Raw genomic sequence first — 25,647 nt, forward strand, 5'->3', positions numbered from 1 at the left:
GGGCTGGTGAGCCCTGTCATCTGTGATGGATGAAGACCAAACCTTGGCCAATATCCACAGTAAGGGAGAATATTTGGTAAAGTCATGATTTTTAAAAATTGCCTATCTAATTCTAAAGTTGGTTGTTTTAGTGGAACCTCTCTCTGGTGACGCTTTCATCAACAGGAAAGGATATCTGTTTCTCAGGAGCGCGTTTTAGTTTTATTTTTGTTCACATTTCACGCTCGCGAAGAGAAACAAGCTCCGCACACGCCTTCCTGATGGCATCTGCACGGAGCCAGAGGGTCCAGAAGCACGTTTTGCTGTTTCTTCCAGCTGCGGCTCGGCATGTAATCTGCGATGGGTCAGGCTGACGTGGGGACACGGACACACGTGACACCGCCCGTCGTGGTGGTGAGTCTGAACGGAGGCCACAAGCTGGAGGAATGGTGATTCAGACCCACGTATTTACAGTGAATCTTTCTGAAACCACACACGTAGCCACCTACATATATGAGTTGACGAGGCCTCGGGAAAGGCGTCCCCTGACCGGGGTCACGTGTGGCACAGGGAACGTGGCAAAGCTGGTCGCGTCTCCAGACCAGGGGCTGGCGGACTGTTTCTGTACAGCGCCGGACACTGACGAGCTCAGCTTTGCCGTCACGCGAGGCTCTGCTAAGTATTCTTCCCCTTTCGCTGCCTCCTCCTTCTCTTCCTCATTGTCATCTTTTTAAAAAAATTTTTAACTACCCTTTAAAACAGTGAAAACATCCTTAGAGGACAGTAAAAAACAAGCCTTGGCTGGGGTCTGGCCTGCAGACCGCAGTTGCCCCCCTGCTTTAGGCGATGAGTTACCGACACATCCTCACCCTTGACCCCAGGAAAGCATCCGGTTCCGGTCCACACCAGCAGGCTGACGGCCGGCTCGGCGGGACCTTCCCCGACTGCTATGGACTCTCTTGGGCTGCCCTGCAGCCTTGGGCCAACACTGGCATCTGTAACAGCAGCTGAAGCGGGAAAAGACGGGCAAGAACCTGCACTAGAAGTGAGTGGACGCCGTGCAGGCACCTGCGGGCCGCTCTGCCTCTGCCTGATGCTTCCAGGCGGCCTGCACGCGCGTCCACGGCCACGGCCGTCTCTCAGGGCACGGCGCTGCCCTACGACGAACATGGCTGCGCTGAACAGCCAACTGTCCCCAAGGGAAGGGCTCAGAGCAGGACAGAGGCGGCAGAAACCGCCTTCTAATTTGCACTAGGTCTGCAAGAGGGCAATACGCAAAAGTTTCGGCCAACGGCCAGAAAGCATTGTTACAACAATACACAGAACACTTGTGTTAACCAGTAAAAGGTAAGAGCTAACTTGTCCTAACAGGTAGTGTTATGACTCAAAGCAGAGCTGCAATGTTCATGAAATGACAGTGGCCTGACAGGAGGTACGGGATTCAGCTAGTTAACAGGAGTTACTACCCGCTAATTCAGATCAACAGCTCACTAAGCAGGGATCCAGTATAATCTAAATTTGAAAATAAATTGTTGGCTCCTAATAAGCATTAAATAGCAATAGAAAGCACTGAAGAATCTAGCACAATAAGTCAAGATGAGGCGCTATTAATCTCTCCCCAACCAGGAATCCCTCTAAGGAGCAAGCAAAGCCAAGTGAGCAGCCGAAGGCAAGTCGGGGACGTCACAGAAGCGTGCAGGGATTATTTTTATATTTAACTTTATATTCTATTTTTTATTTTATTATTATTTTTTTAATTTAATTTAATTTTATTAAAAAAATTTTTTTTTTATTTTACTTAATTTATTTTTATTTTATTTTATTTTTTTTAAAGAGCGCAGGGATTATTTTAAGGAGCACTACTTGACGAGGGCCCACACACGGAGACGGGAGGCCACCAGCGGCTACGATGTGCTCGTGACGGGCACGGGGTGCCCTGGGAGTGTCAGCAGGTCCTGGGCGAGGACGGTGCTGGCACACACTTCTGTTCCTTCCCCGGACCCCCTGCAAAAACGAACACGCTGACAAGGGCTGAACGACAGGAGAGACGAGAAGACCCAAGTTCTGGGAGCCGGAGAGGAGACGGACGAGTGTTAAAGGACTGGGCAGAGGCCCCAGAAAACAGACCTGCAAGCTGGCAGCGGGGAAGCTGAGCATGGGTCCACTTGGCCCCCGGGGAAGCCCAGATACTCGGGACAGGGGGTTGATTAAACTCCCCCGGAAGCAGCCCGATGTCCAATCCCCTCCCAGGGTTGGCATCACTAGGCAGTGGCCTCACCCTCCGTCCTGAAGAAGGCGGCAGGATTGAAGGCCACTGGGCCCTGCGAGCGTGTGGCCACCACACGGAGAAGAGGAAAGGTAAGTGGATTGTACGCTGAACGCCCAGCCTCCTCTGCCCTGAGGGGGTGCTGGGGTCAGGCTGGTCCCGTTCCAGGGAGGAGGCTGGGGACTCTCCTCTGGGTTCAGATTCTCCAACTAAACGGCCTCCAGAGCTCCCAGAGCACCCAAGAGCCCCCAAGCTCTATGTCCTCAAAAACCCCAATCAGCTCTTTAGGCCCCCACTTGTAAACATGTTCAGAAAACCGAGGATTACCAGACACACATACGAAGACAGAAATCACAGCAGACAAGCTGAAAAACAGCAACTTGGAGGACACAAACAGGGAAGATAATTAAAAACAGAACAAAACAACCAAAAACTCACACACATCGCTGGTAATATCTTCAGAGAGACAAGGGAAGATATCAAAGAAACAAAAATAAGATACTGAATAAAAAAGGACAATTTGAAAAAAAAGATTTAGAAATTGAAAAAATTCAGAAATTAAGAATTCAAGAAAAGATTTTGAAGACAGAAATGAGGAAATCTCCCAAAAAGTAGAGCAAAAAGATGTAGATGTGAAAAAGGAAGATAAGATAAATCAGAAGATGGTCTCAAGAGGTCAGTATAATAGGATTTCCAGAAAGAGAGTAAAGAAAATAATTATCTTAAAATATATGAAGAAAATTGATCAGAGCAGATGAACATGCATTTCCAGACTGAAAGGGTCCCACAGAGCACGCAGATACCATCTCACGGAGTTTCAGAACACGGGGACGGGGAGGAGGTCCCCGGGAGCTCAAGGGGATGGGAGTGGCCCAGAGTGGCCCCTGGGCTGCCACGGCAACACTCAAAGTAAAGGCAATGGAGCAACGTCTTCAAAGTTCTGAAGGAAAGTTATTTCCAACCAAGAAATGTACATTGGCCACCTTGTTAATTGAGGGCAGGATAGAGATATTTTCAGATATGCTTGGTCAAAAAATATTTGCTTCCCATGCACCATTCTCAGGAAACTAATTTAGGTTTGGCTTCACCAAACCACAGAAATTTAAAAAGATGTCAGAAAATTGGGGATGACAACCATGCACCTGGTCCAGGTGGGATCAGGCCGGAAGGATCTAGAGGGGCTGCTGCAGGCGACGTGCCCGAGGGTAACCCACCGGCCCGAGCACCTTCAGGGAAGACGGAGGGGAAGTGAGTGACAAATGCACGGAGAACGAAGCAAAGACAATTGTGAGGTCTATGGTAAGCAAGGGACACCTGTTCAGAAAGGAAGAAGGAAGTTTCTTCCTTCTTCTTCAGGTTTGAAACGCAGACTGTAGGTCTCCAGGCGCTCAGTGTCCCACTTCGCTTCCCTTAATAAGAATCATTGTTACTAAATAAGCGGCTCCAGCTGTTACGCTGAATGAATGAATAACCAATTACAACAAGAAGGGTGAAATTTAAATCCCTGTTCCCGCGGTTCCAGAAGAAGGCTGTTCCCGTGACTCGCTGGAGGGCAGGCTTCCACACCAGGACCCCCTCCTCGCGCAGCCCACCGATGCGGCACAGTCTGCGCCTTCATGGGGAAGCGGTCTGGGGGCTGAGCGGGTGGCAGAAGGCCACACGGGAAGGGCTCGCCCCTATGTGGCGGGAGAGAGCAGACCGTGTCCTCCGACAAGGGCGCTGCATCCTATGGGGCCCCCCTCCAACGCGGCTTTCAGTAAGAGTTGTCCATTGGTCAGTATTTCCTCTGCTTTCTTCTTTTTCACCAGTATCACTGGAAACTACTAAACAAAGAAGCTCTCCTTTCAAACTGTCCTCTCTCACGCTTTATCTGTAGGAAATCCGACGGGTGTGATTAACTCACTGGACAGAGCCTTGTGGCGTCAAGCCTAATGAGGCCTAATGAGACTGGCTCAAGAGATCAAATGAAAGACCAGAGACCACAGTCCTCAGCTGTGTGGTGACAGCAGCTTCTAAGACAGCCTCCGCGTTCCTGCACTGCCTTTACGCGGCTCTTATCTGCCTGCTTTATTTGTATTTATTTTAACTCAGGTGGGGTGTCCTAGCCACCCCCAAAGAATGTGGGTGAAGTTTCTCCTGCTTTACAGCATGAAGCGAACTGTACGGTGGCCTGACCAGGGGCCCGCGTTGGGGAGGTGGCGATTTCGGGAGCAGAGCCCCACTCTGTCTGAGCCCCATCACAGTTCAGGGCTGTCTGCCCCCTGCACCTCCTCTCTGGCCCCGCCTCATCCCCCATCTCCCTCCTCCCACCTCCCACAAATCCTCAGCTAGCGCCTAGAAGAGCCGAGCCGGGTGCTGAGGACGTGGGCCTCTGTCCTTAAAGGGCTCGAGGCCTGGCGGCCACACAGGATGCATGTGCATGGCAGTAGAAGGCAGCCGGGGGCTGTCAGAGGGCCAGGCGGGCACCTGGCAGGATGGCCGGGGCAGGGTGGTGGCCTCAGGGAGGCCTCTAAGCTGAGACCCGGCGGGTGAGCGGGCGGCAGGTGTGCGTGTCTCTCGCTGCACCCGAGGTGGCCAGGCTGTTCCAGCCCAGTTTTCAGCCTGCCCGCTGCCCACAGCCAGGTTACTAACGCTCCTCTGCGCCTGTTCTCATGCCGTTCCACCCACTTGGAAGGCTCTCCCTCCCCTGAACTCCCAGCCACGGCTCCCACTTTGGCCAAAGGCCCGCTTAACTCCACCTTCCTGACGACATCACTCCAAACCTCCATCACGGGGCTGTTCTTTCAGAACTGATGTGATAAATTTGCACAATACCATCATCTATTTGTATATATTTGTACATAATGAGTTCTTATTATCACCTAACTAGAACCTACACTTCTCAAGGGCAAGGAAGTGTCTTGGTTCTCTTAGATGATTTTGGCTGTGAGAAAAAAAAGAAAATGTGCAGAGAGCACGTTTATGGAGCGTCTGCTCTGTCTTCAGTACAACGCCCCCCGTTCCATTAGGTAACTTACAGAGGCAGCAGTTATTCTGAGGATCTAATGGATCCTTAGTTAAAGAACTTAACTGACCTGCTACCCAGTGAATTGCATCAACCGTACATGAAATGGAACAAGGGTTGCCCCAGCCTCCAAGACACAAATAGCATCAGGGCTCACGTCAGACCTACACACGCTGCTAACACAAAAACCTGTCGCTTGAATTAAAGTTCACATCCCTTCAGGCTGTTATACTTCGGGGTTTTTTAATGGGTTAAAACCCCAAGTATCTTAGAAGTTCATAAATATAAAATGATAGTAGGGGGACTTCCCTGGTGGCACAGTGGTTGAGAATCCCCCTGCCAATGCAGGGGACACGGGTTCGAGCCCTGGTCCAGGAAGATCCCACATGCCGCGGAGCAACTAAGCCCGTGAGCCACAACTACTGAGCCTGCGCTCTAGAGCCCGCGCGCCTAGAGCCCGTGCTCTGCAGCAAGAGAAGCCACCGCAATGAGAGGCACGTGCACCGCAACGAAGAGTAGCCCCCGCTCACTGCAACTAGGGAAAGCCCGCACACAGCAACGAGGACCCAACACAGCCAAAAGTAAATAAATAAACAAACAAATAAATAAATAAATTTATTTTAAAAAAATGATAGTAGGGCTTAGACTTCCCAGTGGCGGGAGAGATTCTGTCTCAGCAGTGAGTGGAAGCTGGTAGGGAGAGTCTAGTCTCTACGCAGACATTTCTGAAGGCCTGGGTCTGGTCAGAGTGTCTCCACCAAGTTCTCACGGTGCTGACACCCAGCTTCTCAAGAGGACTGATTCTCCCAGCTCCACGGAAGATGCAAGTGATGATATTTCTACCCCTCCGTGTCAGAGGTTCCACTCAACTTGCTTAGACGGTATGGGCATCAGACAAGTAGTAAGCACGCTGTCAGGTGGGGCTGCAGCTCCGGGGGCTCAAAGGGGGAGAGTCTGAAGAGACGTGGCCGAGGATGGCACACCTAAACACGTGTAAATGTATGGAACCTTCCGGAGGAAAACACGCAGAGCCACAGGGACTTCCCTTCTCCCGACTCCCGCCCAGCCCAAGCAGAGCTGCAAAGTACGTCCTGGGGAAACTCTGTTCGTCAAAAACGACTGACCAGAAGGATGTGCTTTTCTCCAAAAGCAACTGGACACAGTCAAGGCTCAGGACGTTCTCCAGGATCGCCTCACAGCAGACACGCCAGCCGTGGGACACAAGCTCACACCCGGGGCCTCGACACCCAGCCACGGGACACGGGCTCACACTTGGAGCCTAGACACTCAGCCTCGGGACACAGGCTCACGCCCAGGGCGTAGACACCCAGCCTCGGGACACGGGCTCACGCCCAGGGCGTAGACACCCACCCCCCCCCCCGCCCCCCTCCTTAGGTGCCCTCTGGGCAGCCTCTAGGCCCAAGGGCCAGAAATCCCACCCACCAGGAAACAGTCCCCAATTAGGGGAAGAACGTGCACAAACACAAAATGCTTGTTATCTCAGCCAGGAGGCGTTTAGAAATGAGTTTCTTTTTCAACGTATAATAACGTTTGCCCTTGTTGTTTTGACTGAAAATGTAGATATGATACCACAAACTATGATAAATATTTCCAATGGCTAAACATCTCCCCAGCAGCAGACGGTGGTTCTCACATGGTTGCAGGCTATTTCTACAACTCTCTTCTCAAAATTTAACAAGATTAATGACAGAAAATTAGTCAAGACAAGTATTGGCCTGTTTGGTTTATGCATCACTTCAGCTATAGGAGAAAAGCACTTCCTTTTCACATTACTTAGTGATAAGTTGATGGGAAAGTGAAACGCAAAGCCTAACACTGACAACAACCCTGACAACACAAACTCCTCCAAAAACACACATGCACGCACACACACACACACACACACAGATACACATACACACACACACACACACGTACACCTACATACACACATACACATAGATACACATACACACAGACACACATACACACACGTACACCTAGATACACATGCACACATACACATAGATACACATACACACACACATAGACACACATACACACACACACACGTACACCTACATACACACATACACATAGATACACATACACACACACACACGTACACCTACATACACACATACACACATACACACACACACGTACACCTACATACACACATACACATAGATACACATACACACACACACGTACACCTACATACACACATACACACATACACACACACGTACACCTACATACACACATACACATAGATACACATACACACAGACACACATACACACACGTACACCTAGATACACATGCACACATACACATAGATACACATACACACAGACACACATACACATACACACACACACAGACACACATACACACACACGTACACCTACATACACACATACACATAGATACACATACACACAGACACACATACACACACGTACACCTAGATACACATGCACATACACAGATACACATACACATACACACATACACATACACACACATAGATACACATACACACGTACACCTACATACACACATACAGATACACATACACACATAGACACATATAGACACATACACACACATACACCTAGATACACATACACACATACACATAGATACACACACACATACACACACATACACCTAGATACACACACACACAAACACATAGATACACATACACACGTACACCTACATACACACATACACAGATACACATACACACATAAGACACACATAGACACATACACACATACACACATGTACACCTAGATACACATACACACATACACATAGATACACACACACATACACACACATACACACAGACACACATAGACACATACACACACATACACACACGTACACATAGATACACACACACACACATAGATACACACACAGAGACACACACACCGGGATGTTCTGGGAAGAAAATATTTGTTGTCACAAGGGTGCCTTCTCAATGTAAACAACCAAATGGGAACTTTATTGCCAAACGTGACCTTAAATTTTATCAGGACTGCATGTGGTACTGACCTGCTCCCCTGAGTATCTTCTACTGACCCAAAGTCACATGCATGTGCTGTTTTCCAACAAATTCAAAGCAAAAAATCACTCAGTGATGTCAAAGACTTAAGAGCAGACATTTGTGCCAATTCTAAATGTATAGATGGCAACCCATTTTTCAAGTCTTTTCAGTGAAAATTTCAACAGATATTTTCAAAAACAGTAGAAGAAATGGAAAGTGACAGCAGATCGTAAACAGCTAAAGTGAGAATCTTACAGATACTGACTGGTGTGCCATATGACAGGAAAGCCATATGATAGGAGGTTACAGAGAAAATCCAGGAACTCAGAGAAAATACCTACAACCTTCCTTTGAGCTCACAAAGCAGAGCAGGCAGGAAGTCCAAGAGGGCAGAGGGCCTCCTGTCTTAACTGACAGCACTGCGGTCGCCGACCCCGTGGACATGCAGCCCTCCCCAGGCCTCTCCGGCTCCCTGGGGTAGGAAGAGTGGCGCCCCTTCAGCTGTCACCGCCCTGGGAGCATGGTCCCTGCTACCCTGACATGGGGGACTTGGGGCGACCAGGGGCCTTCCAGGCAGGACTCAGCAGACAGGCTGGCTGTGGACACCCACTGGGTCTCAGTGACCAGGACTGAGGACCCCAGGCTGCAGACCCCAAAGGACGGGGGGGGGATTTGCTTCCAGTGACAGAGCGGAGGCCCGAACTGCACGGAGGGAAAATTATCCTGGAAGGATCCTCCCGTCTCGCTGTTTCATCACAACCTGGGCTCTCGAACACTCACGAGCCTGGCCTTGGCTTCTCCTGTCTCTGTGTTCTGGTCGGGCTTCCTTCCACGGGCTCGCAGGCCTCAGCCCAGTTCGGTAAGTTGTGTGCTTCTGACACACAACCGTCATGTCACGAAGAAAGGATACACGCGAACAGGATGGAAAATGCGGTATGAAGCTTAGACCCGGACCCCACTCATCAGTAGGCAGCCGTCGAGGGTACGGGGGGAACGTGCGTCACGGTGCCTCCAGTGCTGGGGTGAAGCTGAAGGGGGCGCGGCCACGGCAGCCTTCTGGGCTCGCGCTAAACGATCATTCGTGCTACGTGAACATGCTTTCGTCAGCCTAGCCCACCTCTCGCCTTTCTTCTAGAAGTAACATCCCGAGTGGGTGGAGGACCCATCCACCCACCCCCCACTACCCGCTCAAATCCCCCCGACAACAGGACCAGGCCCAGGAGAAGCCTGGCCACACTCCGGCCTCAGTGCCTGGTCTGCAGGTGGTCACGCCCAGCTGAACCGGCCAGGGTCCTTCGTGTCCCCCTGGCTACGCCAAGGTCAGCTGTAGTCCCTTAAAGACAAAAGAACTCCGACTACTAGAAATGCTCATTCGCTTCTCTCCCCTTCCTAATATAGACACTTTGATTATGCTTACACGGCTTTGTTTTATTAGCATGGATACCTCACGCATTAAAAAAAATAAGAATTTATATATATCATCCCTCACAACTTTTGGAGCTTAAGAGAATAACAAAATGTCATGCTTTATCCCTTAAGAAAACACAAACAAAAAGTGTACTTATTTTTAGAAAATAAGATGTGAAATTGCCTCTACTATAGAGTGAAGGGTATTCATTTCCCCTTCCCCTGTAGTCTTCATTCTAATAAAAATGTGGGGGGATTACTTAAAAAGCAACATAAATTCTATATAAAAAGATATTTATCTATATAAAAAAGATACTAAAAAAGAACTCAATCCCGACACAAGCGATCCACAATACACTTGTAAATCCACAAAAGAATATGAATAATTTTCTTGAAACATGAAATATCTTCTTTAAAAATGAAATAGAGGGCATAGAGATATTCTAGATGACTAAATTGCCTTGCAAAGATTATTTTATATCCTCCTGCTTTTTGTTTTTACTTAATGTGCCAACTCTCAGCATTGCATTTAAAATGAAAATGCCTACGTGTTTGCCTTCCTATTCTTTATCTTCTCTAATGAATATAATTAGTCTCCTTCACAATGTTTTTATGCAAAACAAATTTATAAGTCAGGTAGTTAAGTAAGGAAGAAAATGCAGGTGAATGAAAAATGACATAGAAGGTGATTCTAATTGAAATTTTGCTCCTCACGTTACAATTTGGAAGCAAAATCACCTAAAGGCTACTACAAACAAGGACATTGGCCTTGGGTTTACGGACTTCCACCTTCTCTTGGGACTTAAGCATCAAATGTTTTAAAATGCCACGTGTTACAGGAAAGCATGTGAAATGTTTCCCAAAAGATGAGCTCTTGGACCTTCTCCAATTTCCAATGCTATTTTTGACAGACTGCTATTATAATTTTTGAAGTAAACAAACTACTGTATAAATTAAGTTGTTGGAAGAACTTGACTCCTGCAGAACTGGGGGGACTGAGTCGCCATTGATTCTGGGATGACCCACGTGCTCCTCGGGCTCAGAGGGGACCAACATCATCAAAGCCTGGGCTCTCATCTCATCTCAGAGACCAGGGCTCCAGACACCCGAGCTGTGCACCTTGGAGATCCCCATCGTCTCCTGGTCGATCTCTTTCAGACCGTAGGGAAGAAGAACGGGAGGTACTCCTCCGGCTTTTCAGACCTCTGCACCTCCCCGAGAGCATTCCCAAAGTCACTGATGGCAGGAGTGGGGCGTCCAGAGAACTCTTTTTATCTCAGTTTATCAGATGATAAATTAGGTCCAATTCCTATTAAATTCAACTAGCATTTAAGCGATCCCTGGAGGCGTGAGGGCAGAAGGAAAGAGGAGGGAAGGAACTAAATCAGCTGCAGGTGCTCACTGGATGACAGTTCTCATGGGAAAACCTGGAAATTTTAGGTTTTTTCATTTTCCAGCAATCTGCCCCTACTCCCATCCTGCATGCCACACACACCCTAAAATCAAACTCTCAACATCTAAAAATTCTTTTTCCATTATTGATTCATGTAAATGTTGATTCATTTAGCAAATGTCTGCCACTGTGCTGGGCAGAATGCAAGGTTCAGAAAGGACCCAAAGCAGATTCTGCCTTAAGGAGAGAACTGTCCAGTCCACCACGGAAGGCAAAGTCACAGGTGACTACGACCAAGGTCCAAAGGGGGAAGGGCTTGGACGTGGTGACTGTCAGGCTCATTTCGAACTTGAGGTCCTACGACTGTCCCAGGCTCTGCTACTCAGAGTGTGGTCCAGGCACCAGCAGCCCCTGCATCACTGGGTATCCTGTGAGAAATTCAGAACCTCAGGCCCCGCCCAGACCTACTGATTCCAAATCTGCATTTTAACAAGATCCCCAAGTGATTCACAGCACCTTAGCGTTTGAGAACTTCTGCTCAACAGGAGACAGATGCAGCCAAAAGGTGTCGTAATTCTGACAAAACTGCGGATTACTTCCCAGAGAGGAGGAGAGGTCTCTATGCAACCAGAGCAGGGCACCTGGGCCGTTCCTCCCTCAACTGCCTCTCTGCTAAGCGTCTCCCTTACGTTCCTTCTGGTCACATAAGCACGAGATGCTGGTGTGACTTTACTTTTTTGGGTCCCCAAACATATCATCAGTTGCCCAATCTTACTGTTTTCACATTTTATTTGTCCCTTGTATTCACTGTTGACAAATGTCATTTTCCATCAATTACCCATTTCATCATTAATAGCAAACACACAGAGCTTACGATGCACCAGGCCCTGCTTTAGGTGCTTCACAAATGTTAACACATTTAACCTTCACCCCGACCCTGTGTGGCAGGGACCCTTATCATCCCCCTTTTACAGATGAGAAAATGGAGGCACTGAGGGTAACTAACTCCCCGGGAAAGCTGCAGAGCTGGGATTCAAACCCAGGGAATGTGGCACTGCGGCTGTGCTTTTATACCTCACACGATATTATGCCACACTGTGTGCAGAGAAGGACATGACCGAGTCATGAAAGAGAGAAATTAAATCAGCATCCTTGGGGAAAGAAGTGCGTGCCCCGAAGGCCTAGAGGCTCAATACTATCCTCGGCCTTCCAGGCTTTGCTCCATCTCAGTGTGTTTTCTTTGCTCGTTTCTGCCTGGTGTCTGACTGTGCAGAAACCGTTCCCAAGAAGGACTTGCCGGCCCTGTCAAAAGCCACAGCTGCAACGGGGACGGCGGGGACGGGACCCGGGAGCAGCCGTGACTACCCTGCTTGTCCTCCAGCTGAGATCGGTATGCGGCTCATGGGGCCGAGAGAAGATCCAGGGGAAGGAAATCGGAAAAAAAACAAACAACGGAACATGACTTGCAGACAGCATTCATAAAGCCATCATGATTTCATTATCTGGCCCTGAGAAGGAATTCTGCATTTTCAGACACACTGTGAGGAACGTGCGATGTACGCATTCTGTTCCCACAAGCCCAGCGATGCAGGTACGGGGCACGCAGGTGGGAGCTGCCACCAACAGAAGACTCAGACAAGAGGGGCAAAGCAAGACCTTTAGTTCATCTGGGACCTCAGCACCTCACGCCCGTGTCTCTTTTTGGAAGAATTCAGGAAAAGGGTTCAATTTCACCAAAATTTTATATAGCACTCAAAGGCAATGTTTAATATACCACTAAAAGCTTGACTTGTGGTTTAGTTTGTCATTTGAAACAAAATGAAGGTCACTGCCTGAAATTTGGAGTAGATTTTAGTGAAACTGACTCCAGGGCTTTACTGCGCCTTCCCTTCGGATGGAGAAGTGGGAAGAGGGGCAGGCTCAGACCCACCAGGAAGCTGCTACTCAGCTTTGAAGGACAGAACAACACTCCCAGCGGGTAATCCACACAACTCTGTTGTTTGTGTAGGATTCTAATATACAGTAAGCTTGGAAAGTGCTGGGTTAAACAAAGTTAAACAGATTCCTTACTGGTGATTCTCTAAGAGGGGTTAAAATATTCAATATTCTCCAGATGAACTAGACATGGAATGCCTTTCTAAGACATTTCCTTTTTAAAGAATTCTCAGTTTGTGAAAGACTGTGCTAGGTATTAAAAAAAAAAAAAAGGTATTAGCCCATGGGACTACCTACGGACAGAAGGACAGAAGGATGACCTGGTGACTGAAAACAACACATCGTCTCCAGAGTGGAAGAATGACCAAGTTTCATACACTTATCAAAAGAGAGTCTTGTTTGGGGATTCATTTGTAAGACTACCCCTAACTTCAAAAAATTGTCTGTAAGTTGACGTCTTACTACAAAAGCATGTAAGTTCATTATAGAACATTTGGATATAGAGAAATGTATTCAGTAGAACACTAAAGGTCACACATAATTCTGTCATGTAGAAATAGCCATTTTAAAATTTTTGTGTGTTTTCTTCTAACCTTTTGTAGGCATATTTTTAGGGACTAAATTATTTATTTATTTATTTATTTATGGCTGTGTTGGGTCTTCGTTTCTCTGCGAGGGTTTTCTCTAGTTGCGGCAAGTGGGGGCCACTCTTCATCGCGGTGCGCGGGCCTCTCACTATCGCGGCCTCTCTTGTTGCGGAGCACAGGCTCCAGACGCGCAGGCTCAGCAATTGTGGCTTATGGGCCTAGTCGCTCCGCGGCATGTGGGATCTTCCCAGACCAGGGCTCGAACCCGTGTCCCCTGCATTGGCAAGCAGACTCTCAACCACTGCGCCACCAGGGAAGCCCTTTAGGGACTTTAGATCAGCCAACAGATCCTGTTTTTTTTCACTTAATATTGTCATAATCATATTTTATGTTATTCAAATTTCTCCTCAGCATTATTTTTAATAGCTGTATGATAACAGTTGATCAAACTCACTTGAATATCCTTGATGATGGGTACCTAAGTTCTTTTTTGATTCCTTTTATTGAAAAATCAACTATATTGAGGTATAATTTACAAACAAAATGTGTCACAAGTGCATAATTTGATGAGTTTTGAAAGATGCGTGCACTCATGCAGACACCACTGCGATCCAGATATCAGACATTCCCCCCCTCCCCCCCCCCCCCGCCACAGATGCCCTCTCCTTCTCCCAGTCGCTCTCCCGTCACGCTCAGATTCCTATCAGCACCAGTCACCCTTTCCTAGAGCATCGCATGCGCGGAATTACACAGTCCGTGCTCTTCCTCCAAGTGTGCCAGGTGTCCACTCCTTTTCACGAGTGAGCAGTATTCCTCGTGCGGACACATCATCCGCCAGCTGATTAGACACTGGGGGAGCTAACGCTTTATGAGGACTAAAGCTGTTATGCATATTCATGGATAAGTCTCTATGTGGACATACATCTTCATTTTTCTTTGGTAAATGTCTAGGAAAATCACTGGTCATGTAGTAAATATAGACTTGGTTTTATAAGAAAGCCAAAGTGTTTTCTGAACTATTCATACTTCTGTTAGTAATGCATGAGCGTTCCGGTTGTCCCAGCATCCTCAGTAATACTTGGCTCTGTTGAGTTTTTCCATTTTGCCGTTCCAAAGGGAGTGCAGTGGTATCACACTGTCGTTTGAACGTGCATTTCCTAGATGATGATCTCACTGAGCATCTTTTCATGTGCTAAGTGGCCATTTGTGGAATTCCTTGTGTGAAGTGTCTGTCCAGACATCTGGCCCATTTTTTAAATTGAATTATTTGTCTTCTTTCTTTTGAGTTACGGGAGATCTTTGTATGTTCTAGATATAAGTCCTTTGTCAGATGCAAACATTACTTTCATTTTCTCCCAGACCAGTGTTTGCCTTTCCCTTTTCTTAGTGGCCACTTTCAAAGAATAGAGGCTTTTAATCATGACATTCATTTTGTCATTTTTTTCTTTTACGGTTCTTGCTTTTGGTGTCCTAAGAAATCCTTGCCTTTGCCCCCAATTGATCTAAACATTTAAGGCAAACACACACAAAACAAAAAGCCATAGAGAATGATAAATTGAACTACATGAAAATGTATAACTTTGGTATTTGCAAGGCACTGTTAAGAAACTGAAAAGGCAAGTCATGGGCTGAGAGAGTGTATCTGCAAAACATAAAAACTCTCGTAACTCAGGAACAGAAAACAACCTCAGACGTTTTTCCCTGCCCCAAAGTTGCAAAGCTTTTCTCCCCTGTCTTCATCTAACAGTTTTCGATTTCCACTCTTGCATTTATACCTCTGCTCCATTTCAACTAATTTTGTGTGCGGTATGACACTCGGGTTGAGATTCACGTTTTTACCCCATATGGCTATTCCTGATTCCAGCACCATTTGATGTAAAGACTATCCTTCTCCAATTAGTTACCTTGACAAGTTTGTAAAAATTCAATTGTGTATATAAGTGTGTGTCTATTTCTGGGCTTTATATTCTGTTCCCTCGATCTGTAAATCTGTCCTTGCATCAACATCATGCAGATTAAGCATTAAAAGAAATCTGAAACTCAGAGAGTAAGTGTTCTCCAGCTTTGATCTTCTTTTTCAAAATGATTCTAGATCCTTTGCATTTCCACATAAATTTTAGAATCAGCCTGCCAATTTCTACCAAAAAAAAAAAAAAAGCTTGTGATTTTGTTCAGGAATGTACTGAATCTACAGATTAATTTGAAGACAACTGGCATCTTATCAAGTCCTACAATCCAAGAACATGGTGTATCTCTCCATTTACTTACGGCTTTTTTGATTTCTCTCATCCATGTCTTTTAGATTTTGGTGTACAGATCTTTTGTGTATTTTATTAAGTTCACTCTATTTCATTTTTCTGATTCTATTGTAAGTGGTAATGTGCTTTTTTAAAAATTTCAATTTCCAGTTGTTCAATGGCAGTACATAGAAATACAACTGACTTCTATATATAGACCTTGTATCATGTGATGTTGCTAAATGCACTTGTTAGTTTTAGTAGCTTTTTGGGTAGATTACTTAGGTTTTCTATGTACTACATCATGCTATCTGTGAATAAGACAGATATGCATCTTCCTTTCATTTCTTTTTGTTTTTTTTCTTTTGGCTAGGATCCAGGACAATGTTGAAAAGGTTTGATAAAAGCAGACATCCTTGCCCTGAGCCTCATTTTTAGGAGAAAATTATTCAGTCTCTCAACATTAAGTATAATGTTAACTGTTGGTTTTTCTCAGAGGTCATTTATCAGCTTGAGGAAATTTCCTTCTATTCCTAGTGTGTTGAAAGTTTTATTTTATTTTATTTTATTTTTTAATAATAGTTGTTTATTTCGCCAAATGCCTTTTTCTGCCTCTGTTGAAAAAAATCATATGGCTTCTCTTTTGTTTTCTTAATATGGTGAATTACATTGATTTTCAAATGTTAAACCAACCTTGCATTTCTAGAATACATCCCACTTGGTCATGGTGTACCAACTTTTTATATATTGATAGATTCAATTTGCTAATATTTTGTTAGTACTTTTATGTTTCTTTGTTTTTGTGGAATACTAGTCAGTATCTTTTCATGTAACATTTTTATTTTTAGCATCAGGGTAATGCTGGCCTCATCAAATGAGTTCGGAAGTGTTCTCTCTTCTGAGTGAGTATAGAAAGGGTATTATTTTCTTTCTTAAATGTATAAAATTCAGTTTCTTTAACAGACATAGAACTACTAAGACTTATACATATCTTGAAGTCAGTTTTGGCAATTTGTGTCTTTCATGAAATTTGCCCATTTCCTCTAACTTGAAAAAGTCATCAGCAAAAAGCTGTTCATAATATTTTCTTACTATTCTGTTCATGTCTGGAGGATCAGTAGTGATGTTCCCTCTTTTATTTCTACTACATATAATTTCTGTCTTCTCTTTTTTTCCTGGATAGAGGTTTATCCAGGTTTTGGTTGCACTGATTCTCTCCATTGTTTTCCTGTTTTCTACTTCATTGATCTCTGTTTTTATCTTTATTATTTCCTTCTTTCTGCTCGCATTGGGTTTAATTTGTTCTTCTTTGTCTAGCTTCTTAAGACGGAAGCTTGGATAACTGGTTTGGGCTCTTTCTTCTTTTTTAACGTTAGTATTCAAAGCCACAAATTTCTCTTCAAGCATTGCTTTGGCAGTATCCCACACATTTTGATATGCTGTTTTCATTTTCATTTAATTCAAAATATATTCTAATTTCCCTTGTGATTTCTTTTTAAACCTGTGAGTTATTTAGAAGTGTGTTGGGTGGTAAGCTCTAGAAATGTCAATTAGGTCAAGTTAAGTTTACTATGTTGTTCAGGTCTTCTGTATCCTCAGATATTTTCTGTCTACTCGTTCTGTCAGTTACGAAGAAAGGAGTGTCGAAGTACACAAGCATAAAGTTCATTTGTCTTTTTTTCCTATCAGTTCTGTCAGTATTTTGAAGTATCTATAACTGGGTGTAGATACGTTAAAAAGTATTACATTTAAAAGTATTATGTGTTCATGAAGAATCAACCCTTTAAAATTATGAAATGACTCTTTATTCCTTCTAATTAAATGAAGTCTATTTTGTCTCATATAAATATAGCCACTCCAGTTTCCTTATGGTTAGTGTTTGGACGTTTTATTTTTTCATCTTTTTACTTTTAAACTATCTATGTGTTTATATATAAAGTGTGTCTCTTGTAGACAGCATATTGCTTTTTTTTTAATCAAGTCCAACTATATCACCCTTTTAATTAGAGTATTTACAGCATTTACAATGGATGTAATTATCAATATAGTTATTATTTGTTTTCTATCTGTCCCATCTGTTATTTGTTCACACTCCCTCTTCTCCTGCTTTCTTTTAGGTGAGTATTTTTTAGGATTGCATTTTGACTCCACTATTGGCTTATGGCTATTTTTCATTGTGTTTTGTTTTAGTAGTTTCTCTAGAGTGTGCAGTACATACTTTAACTAATTGCAGTCTGTCTTCAAATAATATCATACCAACTCCCAGCTGGTGTAAGAAGCTTTCAGTAATGATGCACTCCTTCCATCCTGTCCCCACTCTTTGTGCTACTGTTGTTATACAATTTATTTACATACGTATTAGAAACCTCATAATGTATTGTCATTATTTTTACTTTCAACAGTCAATTACCTTTCAAAGAAATTTTAAAACGAGGGGAAAACTTTTATATTTTCCCACATTTTGGCTATTTCTCTTGCTCTTCATTCTTCCGTACAGATCCAAGCTTCAAACTAGTATCATTTTCCTTCCGTCTAAATGATTGCTGGCGATGGACCATCTCAGCCTTTGTTTGTCTGGAAAGTCTTTAATTCGCCTCCATTTCTGAGATGGTTTCCTCGGGTACAGAACTCGAGGTTTAGGTTGCTTCCTGTAGTTTAAAGATGTTGCTCCAAGGTCTTCTTGCCTTGCATAGTTTCTGATAACAAAACTTTCCTATATTTGTTCCTCTGCAAATAATTCTATTTTTTCTCTGGCTGCTTTAATTTTTTTCTCTTTAGCATTTATTTTCAGTAATTTGGGAAATTTTTGGCTGTTATTTAATTCTTTTCCTGTGCCCTCCCCGCTTTTCCCCCAATACTCTGATTACACATATATTAGATTGTCTGATTTTGTCTCACAGGTTAATCAAATCAAACTCTGTTCTTTTTTTTTTTTTTTTTTTCCCTACAGTCTTTTTCTTCCTGTGCTTCATCTTCGGTCATTTCTAGTATTATGTCTATAAGTTTACTCGTTTTTTTTCTGCAGTACCTAATCTATTCTCAGTGCCAACAGTGAGCTTTTCATTTCAGATACTTAATTTTTCATCTTTAAAAGTTCCATTTGGCTCTTTAAAAAAATAAATATATTTCCTTATCTCTCCTCACTATACTCATGATTTTCTTAAAATACTTGACATAGTTATAATAGCTATTTTACCTTCTTTATGCACTCATACCATCATCTTTTTTATTCCTCAGTCTGTTTTTATTGATGGATTTTCCCCTTGGTTTTTGGTCACATTTTCCTCCTTCATGACAGTCCTACTAATTTTTGGTTGAATGCTGAACATTAAGAACTAAGGAAACAATCCCATTTACCATTGCAACAAAAAGAAAAAAATACCTAGGAATAAACCTACCTAAGGAGGTAAAAGACCTATATGCAGAAAACTATAAGAAAGTGATGAAAGAAATCAAAGATGACACAAACAGATGGAGAGATATACCATGTTCTTGGATTGGAAGAATCAATATTGTGAAAATGACAAAACTACCCAAAGCAATCTACAGATTCAATGTAATCTATCAAATTACCAATGGCATTCTTCACAGAACTGGAACAAAAAATTTTACAATTTGTATGGAAACACAAAAGACCTTGAATAGCAAAAGCAATCTTGAAAAGAAAAACGGAGCTGGAGGAATCAGGCTCCCCAACTTCAAACTATACTACAAAGCTACAGTAATCAAGACAGTGTGGTACTGACACCAAAAGAGAAATACAGATCAATGGAACAGTATATAAAGCCCAGAGATAAACCCATGCACATATGGTCACCTTATCTTTGACAGAGGAGGCAAGAATATACAATGGAGAAAAGACAGCCTCTTCAATAAGTGATGCTGGTAAAACTGCACAGCTACATGTAAAAGAATGAAATTAGAACACTCCCTAACACCATATACAAAAATAAACTCAAAATGGATTAAAGACCTAAATGTAAGGCCAGTCACTATAAAACTCTTAGAGGAAAACGTAGGCAGAACACTCTTTGACATAAATCGCAGCAAGGCCTTTTTTGACCCACCGCCTAGAGTAATGAGAATAAAAACAAAAATAAACAATGGGCGCTAATTAAACTTAAAAAGCTTTTGCACAGCAAAGTAAACCATAAACAAGAAGAAAAGACAACCCTCAGAATAGGAGAAAATATTTGCAAACGAAGCAACAGACAAAGGATTAATCTCCAAAATATACAAACAGCTCACACAGCTCAATATCAAAAAAACAAACCACGCAATCAAAACATGGGCAGAAGACCTAAATAGACATTTCTCCAAAGAAGACATACAGATGGCCAACAAACAGATGAAAAGACTCAACATCACTAATTATTAGAGAAATGCAAATCAAAACTACAATGAGGTATCACCTCACACCAGTCAGAGTGGCCATCATCAAAAAAATCCACAGGGCTTCCCTGGTGGCGCAGTGGTTGAGAATCCGCCTGCCAATGCAGAGGACACGGGTTCGAGCCCTGGTATGGGAAGATCCCACATGCCGCGGAGCAACTGGGCCCGTGAGCCACAATTACTGAGCCTGCGCGACTGGAGCCTGTGCTCTGCAACAAGAGAGGCCGCGATAGTGAGAGGCCTGCGCACCGCGATGAAGAGTGGCCCCCACTTGCCGCAACTACAGAAAGCCCTCGCACAGAAACGAAGACCCAACACAGCCAAAAATAAAAATAAATAAATAAATAAATAAAATATGGTTTAAAAAAAAAAAAAAGTATACATTAAAAAAAAAAAAAAAAAATCCACAAACAGGACTTCCCTGGTGGCACAGTGGTTAAGAACCTGCCTGCCAATGCAGGGAACATGGGTTCGAGCCCTGGTCCGGGAAGATCCCACATGCCACGGAGCAACTAGGCCTGTGAGCCACAACTACTGAGCCTGCGCGTCTGGAGCCTGTGCTCCGCAACAAGAGAGGCCGCGATAGTGAGAGGCCCTCGCACCGCGATGAAGAGTGGCCCCCGCTTGCCACAACTAGAGAAAGCCCTCGCACAGAAACGAAGACCCAACACAGCCAAAAATAAATAAATAAATAAAAACAATAAAAATAAAAAAATAATAAAATAAAAACAATATTATTAAAAAAAAAAAGAAATAGAGACACAGACGTAGAGGACAAATGTATGGATACCAGTGGGGAAGGGCGGGGGGTGGGATGAACTGGGAGATTGGGATGGACATATATACACTATTGATACTCTGTATAAAAGAGATAACTAATGAGAACCTACTGTATAGCACAGGGTACTCTACTCAGTGCTCTGTGGTGACCTAAATGAGAAGGAAATCCAGAAAAGGGGACCTATGTATACGTATGGCTGACTCACTTTGCTGTACAGTAGAAACTAACACAACATTGTAAAGCAACTTACACGCCAATAAAAATCAAAAGAAAAAAAAACTTTATGCTTTTGAGTCTAGATTTTACTGTATTCCTTTGAAGAACACTGGGCTTTGCAATGGTCAAAGGCTAAGTTATTTGTATCCAGTTTGATCCCTTTGAAGTTTGTGTTTAAGCTTTGTTAGCCTGGGTCTAGAGCAGCCTTTACTCTGGGGATCAGTCCCATCACTGAGGCATAGCCCTTCTGGAATCTTACTTCATCCTCTGAGTGAGGATGGTCACTGAGTGAGAACGAGGTCTCTCCATTATGGCTGAAGCTCATGTGCCTCCCAAGCTTGGGAACGCTCTAAGAAACCTTCAATTCCACCTCCCAGGCAGTTCCTCATCCAAGCTTGTGGAATGTCTTCTTAATATTCAGTAAGGACTCAGTGGGATCCTTATGCACGTTTTGGGAACTCTTTTTCTTTGCAGATCATCACACCTTTCTAGAACTCGGCTCCACAACATCCAGGTGCCTCAGACTCTCTGAATTCTGACCTCTACCTCCTCAGCTTTCAGCAAACGGTTGTTCTCTGTTGAAGTTCCTCTTCCACGCTCCCTGGTGGAGACCATGTCTCCAGGAAAGCCAGGTGATTGCAGGGCTCACCTCATTTGTTCCTTTTCTACCAGGGATCACGGTCCTGCACTGCCCATTGCTCAAACAGTGTTTTATATATTTCATATAGTTTCCTAGTTTTTCAAGATAGAAGGTTTAATCTGATTTCTATTATTCCATCATAGCTAGAAATGGAAGTCCTTTCTTGCATTTTAAAAGTGAATCTTGGAAAAATGTCTGAAAGATCTTCAAAAAGTTCAACACAGAATTACCATATGACCCAGAAATTCCACTCCTAAGTTTATAACCCAAAGAACTGAAAGCAGGGAGGGACTGAAACACATATTTGTATACGCGTGTTCACAGCAGCTTCATTCACAACAGCCAAAAGGTGGGGGCCGCCCAGGTGTTAATGGATGATGGACAAGCTACACGTGGTCCATCCACACAATGGAATATTACTCAGCCTTAAAAAGGAGTGAAATGCTGACACAGGATATAACAGGGCTGGAACCTGAGGATATCAGGCTCAGCGAAATAAGCCAGTCACAGAGGGACAGATATTGTGTGATTCCATTGATATGAGGTCCCTGGAGTCATCAAATTCAGAGACAGAAAGTAGAATGGTGGCTGCCAGGGGCTGGGGAAGGGGGAGGGGAGTTAGGGTTTAATGGGAACAGAGTTTCAGTTGGGGGAGAAGAAAGAGTTCCGTGGATGGATGGTGGTGATGGTTGCCCAACACTGTGAATATACTTAATGCCACTGAACTGCATGTCTAAAAATTATTAAAATGGTAAATTTTATGTTATATATATTTTATCTCAATAAAACAATCACCAAAAAAGAATCTTCCATCTGTAGTGAAGGATTTCCCCCAAATCTTTCAAATATTCCAATAAAAATCTGACTTCAAAATTTGTGTAATGCAACAAGTAGATGTAGTGTGTGGATCATTTTGGTATAAAGGGGAGCGCTGGCTCAATTGCAAGACTCAAGTGAGATCTGCAGATTAGACACTACTCACTTATCAGTGCGATTTCCTGACTTTGATGGCTGCATTGCATTCATGTTCGACAACGTCTCTGTTTATAGGAAATACACACAAAAGTCCAGGGGGATGGGGCCTACTCTCAATGGTTCAGAGAAAAGAATTATGCTGGTCATGTATTTGAAACTTTTCTGTAAGTTTCTATGGTTTCAAAAGTTTAAAATATAAAGTGAAAGTATTGAAAAAAGTTTGTGTAACGTTATCACATTGATCTGTTAAGAGCAATTAGCAACAGTAAAGTCCTAGTAAACTGAGTATAAACCATGATACAAAATTTAAAGTTAAAAAGTAAAAACCTTAAAAACGTATTTAAAAATTAAGAAATTTTTAAAAAACTGAGTTAGATGGTGACAAACATTTGACTTTCACTATAACTGGGACCAAGCCCCTGCTTCACGCTTTACAAGAGCAAAGGGGAAAAAAGACAAAATGCAGGCAGAGTAGCAAGCAAATGTCTGACAAACGTCCGTCAGTCATACTCACACGATGGTTTTTCCGATGTGCAGAAACGACTTCTCCACGAATTCCCGGACGCTGTGGACCTCCCCCGTGGCTATGACAAAGTCCTCGGGTTCATCATTCTGCAGCATCAGCCACATGGCCTAGAAAGAGAGGCAGAGCCACGTGAAAGCTGCACCCAGCTGCCCCTCGGGAACTATCATGTCACCAACGCACACCACCGGACAGGGACAGGGCTAACAGGTAAACCGAGGTACACAAAAACTCTCAGGAGTTTATCTGAGCACACGTTGACTCCAAAGGTGTTCAGGAGGCTCCCCACGCAGGGACGGGGGGGCAAGGCTTTTACAGAGGAGAAGCGAAGCGAAACAGAGCAAAGCAATTATTTGATTATCTGGGAAGCCGGGTGAGCTGCTGGTGAAGTTTCACTTCCTCGGATTCTGGTGCAGTGACTCTGGCTACCAAGGGCTAACGGCCTCCTTGTTTAGATGCTTTAACCTGTGTAGCCAGACAGTGACGACGAATCTGGTCCACTATCCTAACTACGGCAGTCGTGGTTCTCAAACTCTAAAGTGCGGCAGAATCATCTGGGGACCTCTGGGTACAGCCCAGGTGCACAAGCTGGGCAGCTGTTGCAGCACCTCTGTCTGCAGCAGCCCAGGTGAGACGCACGCAGCAGGACCTTGGACTACAGCTCACAGGTATGAGATGTTGAAGAGCGTCTGCACCGAATAACCTTTTCATAGGATATTTAAGAATCATGGAAGGAAGGCAAGAAAATATCATTTAAGGACAGGTGTCTATCCTCCAAAGTAGGACCAAATTTCTTAACAGTAAAGTTGGAAATTTACCACTGCGGTGACATGGTAAAGCAAAATATTCAACAATCCTTAATGGAAAAACAATCATATAACAAACGGCACTTTTAAAAAGTTATCTGGCAGTGAAGACATCTGCGCAGAGTTAAGGTTTCAGTAGCTTTGTTTGAAGGTCAGGGGCTCGGTGGGTGCGTCTCGCAGATGGGCTTTTTCAAGGAGGGCCGGAAGCCTAGCTGCATGTAAAAGACCCAAAACACGGCCCCAAAACTCAGCTCAGATGGCTCTCACCGTAGCAGCCAGGCCTAGAGTTTCTATAGCTTGGAGCCACACACTGATTTTAAAGATTTTGTTTATACAGACAGAAGATGAAGATTTTACAAAATTAAGTATAGCTGGTATCTGACAGCAGTCTCTTTAGGAAAAAAAACTAAGACAAAAAAAAAAAAACCACAACTCAATGTAATAACCTATAATGAAAAGGAATCTGAAAAAGAATATACATATGTATATACACATATATATGTATAACTGAATCACTTTGCTGTACATCTAAAACTAACACATTATAAATCAACTATATATTTCAATAAAAATTCTTTTAAAAATCAATTTTTTTCATCACTCACACCCACTTTTCAAAATAAAATAGGTGAAAGCAATAGTCACCTCATTAGAACACAATCCCCAATATTATGTGCATTGAACTCTTGTTCTAACATTTATAGAAAACTATTGGTTGGTGTCTCCCTAGCTGCTGTTGGATAAGCTGAAACATAGGTTTCTGAGATCAATGGAGCAGCTTATTTTCTTTTAGAAAACACAATCAGCAAAGTTTAATTCTTCTTTATTCATTTCAATTTATGGCAGCCTTCTAAAAAATAAAAACGCGCACATTTCTCCTGTACTCGAAGTTTTTTCTTGTGAATATTTTGTATTTTGGTCTATTTCCAGATTGTTTTAAATTGTATTTTTGTCCTACAGAAGACAAGGCTTTCGGCGATTTCACAGGCCTTGGAGATGCGGCCCACGGGTGGGACGCTGGAAGCAGACCCAGGTCAGGGACATGCTGAGACGCATCGGACGAAATCGTCCTGGCAGGAGAGGGGTTTGTTCACATTCATGAAAGATCTGCAGTTTTGTTTTGCATTAAGAGATTATAGTTGATGAATTTATTTATAACACTTTAAAATTTTTACATGAATTATATTAATAATAAAGCTTGATCAGTTCTCAAAAGGCACAAAATGCAAGCTGTCCTCTTCATCGGGATGGTGCGTGCGGCCCCAAGTGTCAGACCCTGGGCCAGCGCCCTTGGCTGTTCAGCTCCTCAAAGGTGCCCTGGTCGTGGGCACCAGCAGAGGCGAGAGGCCCCTCTTGGTGTCCGCGTCTTGCAGGTATCCACCCAGCCTGGAATACCCTCCTCCTCTGCCTGGGAACCCTCCAGCCTGGGACCTGGCATGGCC

The 25,647-nt window shown here is 43.9% G+C and overlaps 1 protein-coding gene across 2 annotated transcripts in view; it reads right to left on the bottom strand.

The window, feature by feature from the left end:
* GMDS (GDP-mannose 4,6-dehydratase) overlaps positions 1-25,647 on the bottom strand; it is a 491,129-nt gene that overhangs the window by 68,559 nt on the left and 396,923 nt on the right. For both annotated transcript variants that reach the window (XM_036870073.1, XM_036870074.1), the window contains one exon: positions 23,391-23,509. In XM_036870073.1, coding sequence (XP_036725968.1) covers positions 23,391-23,509 — 119 coding nt within the window. The remainder of the gene's footprint in view (positions 1-23,390; positions 23,510-25,647) is intronic.

Source organism: Balaenoptera musculus, chromosome 11 (assembly GCF_009873245.2).
Source record: "Balaenoptera musculus isolate JJ_BM4_2016_0621 chromosome 11, mBalMus1.pri.v3, whole genome shotgun sequence".
Lineage (NCBI taxonomy): Eukaryota > Metazoa > Chordata > Mammalia > Artiodactyla > Balaenopteridae > Balaenoptera > Balaenoptera musculus.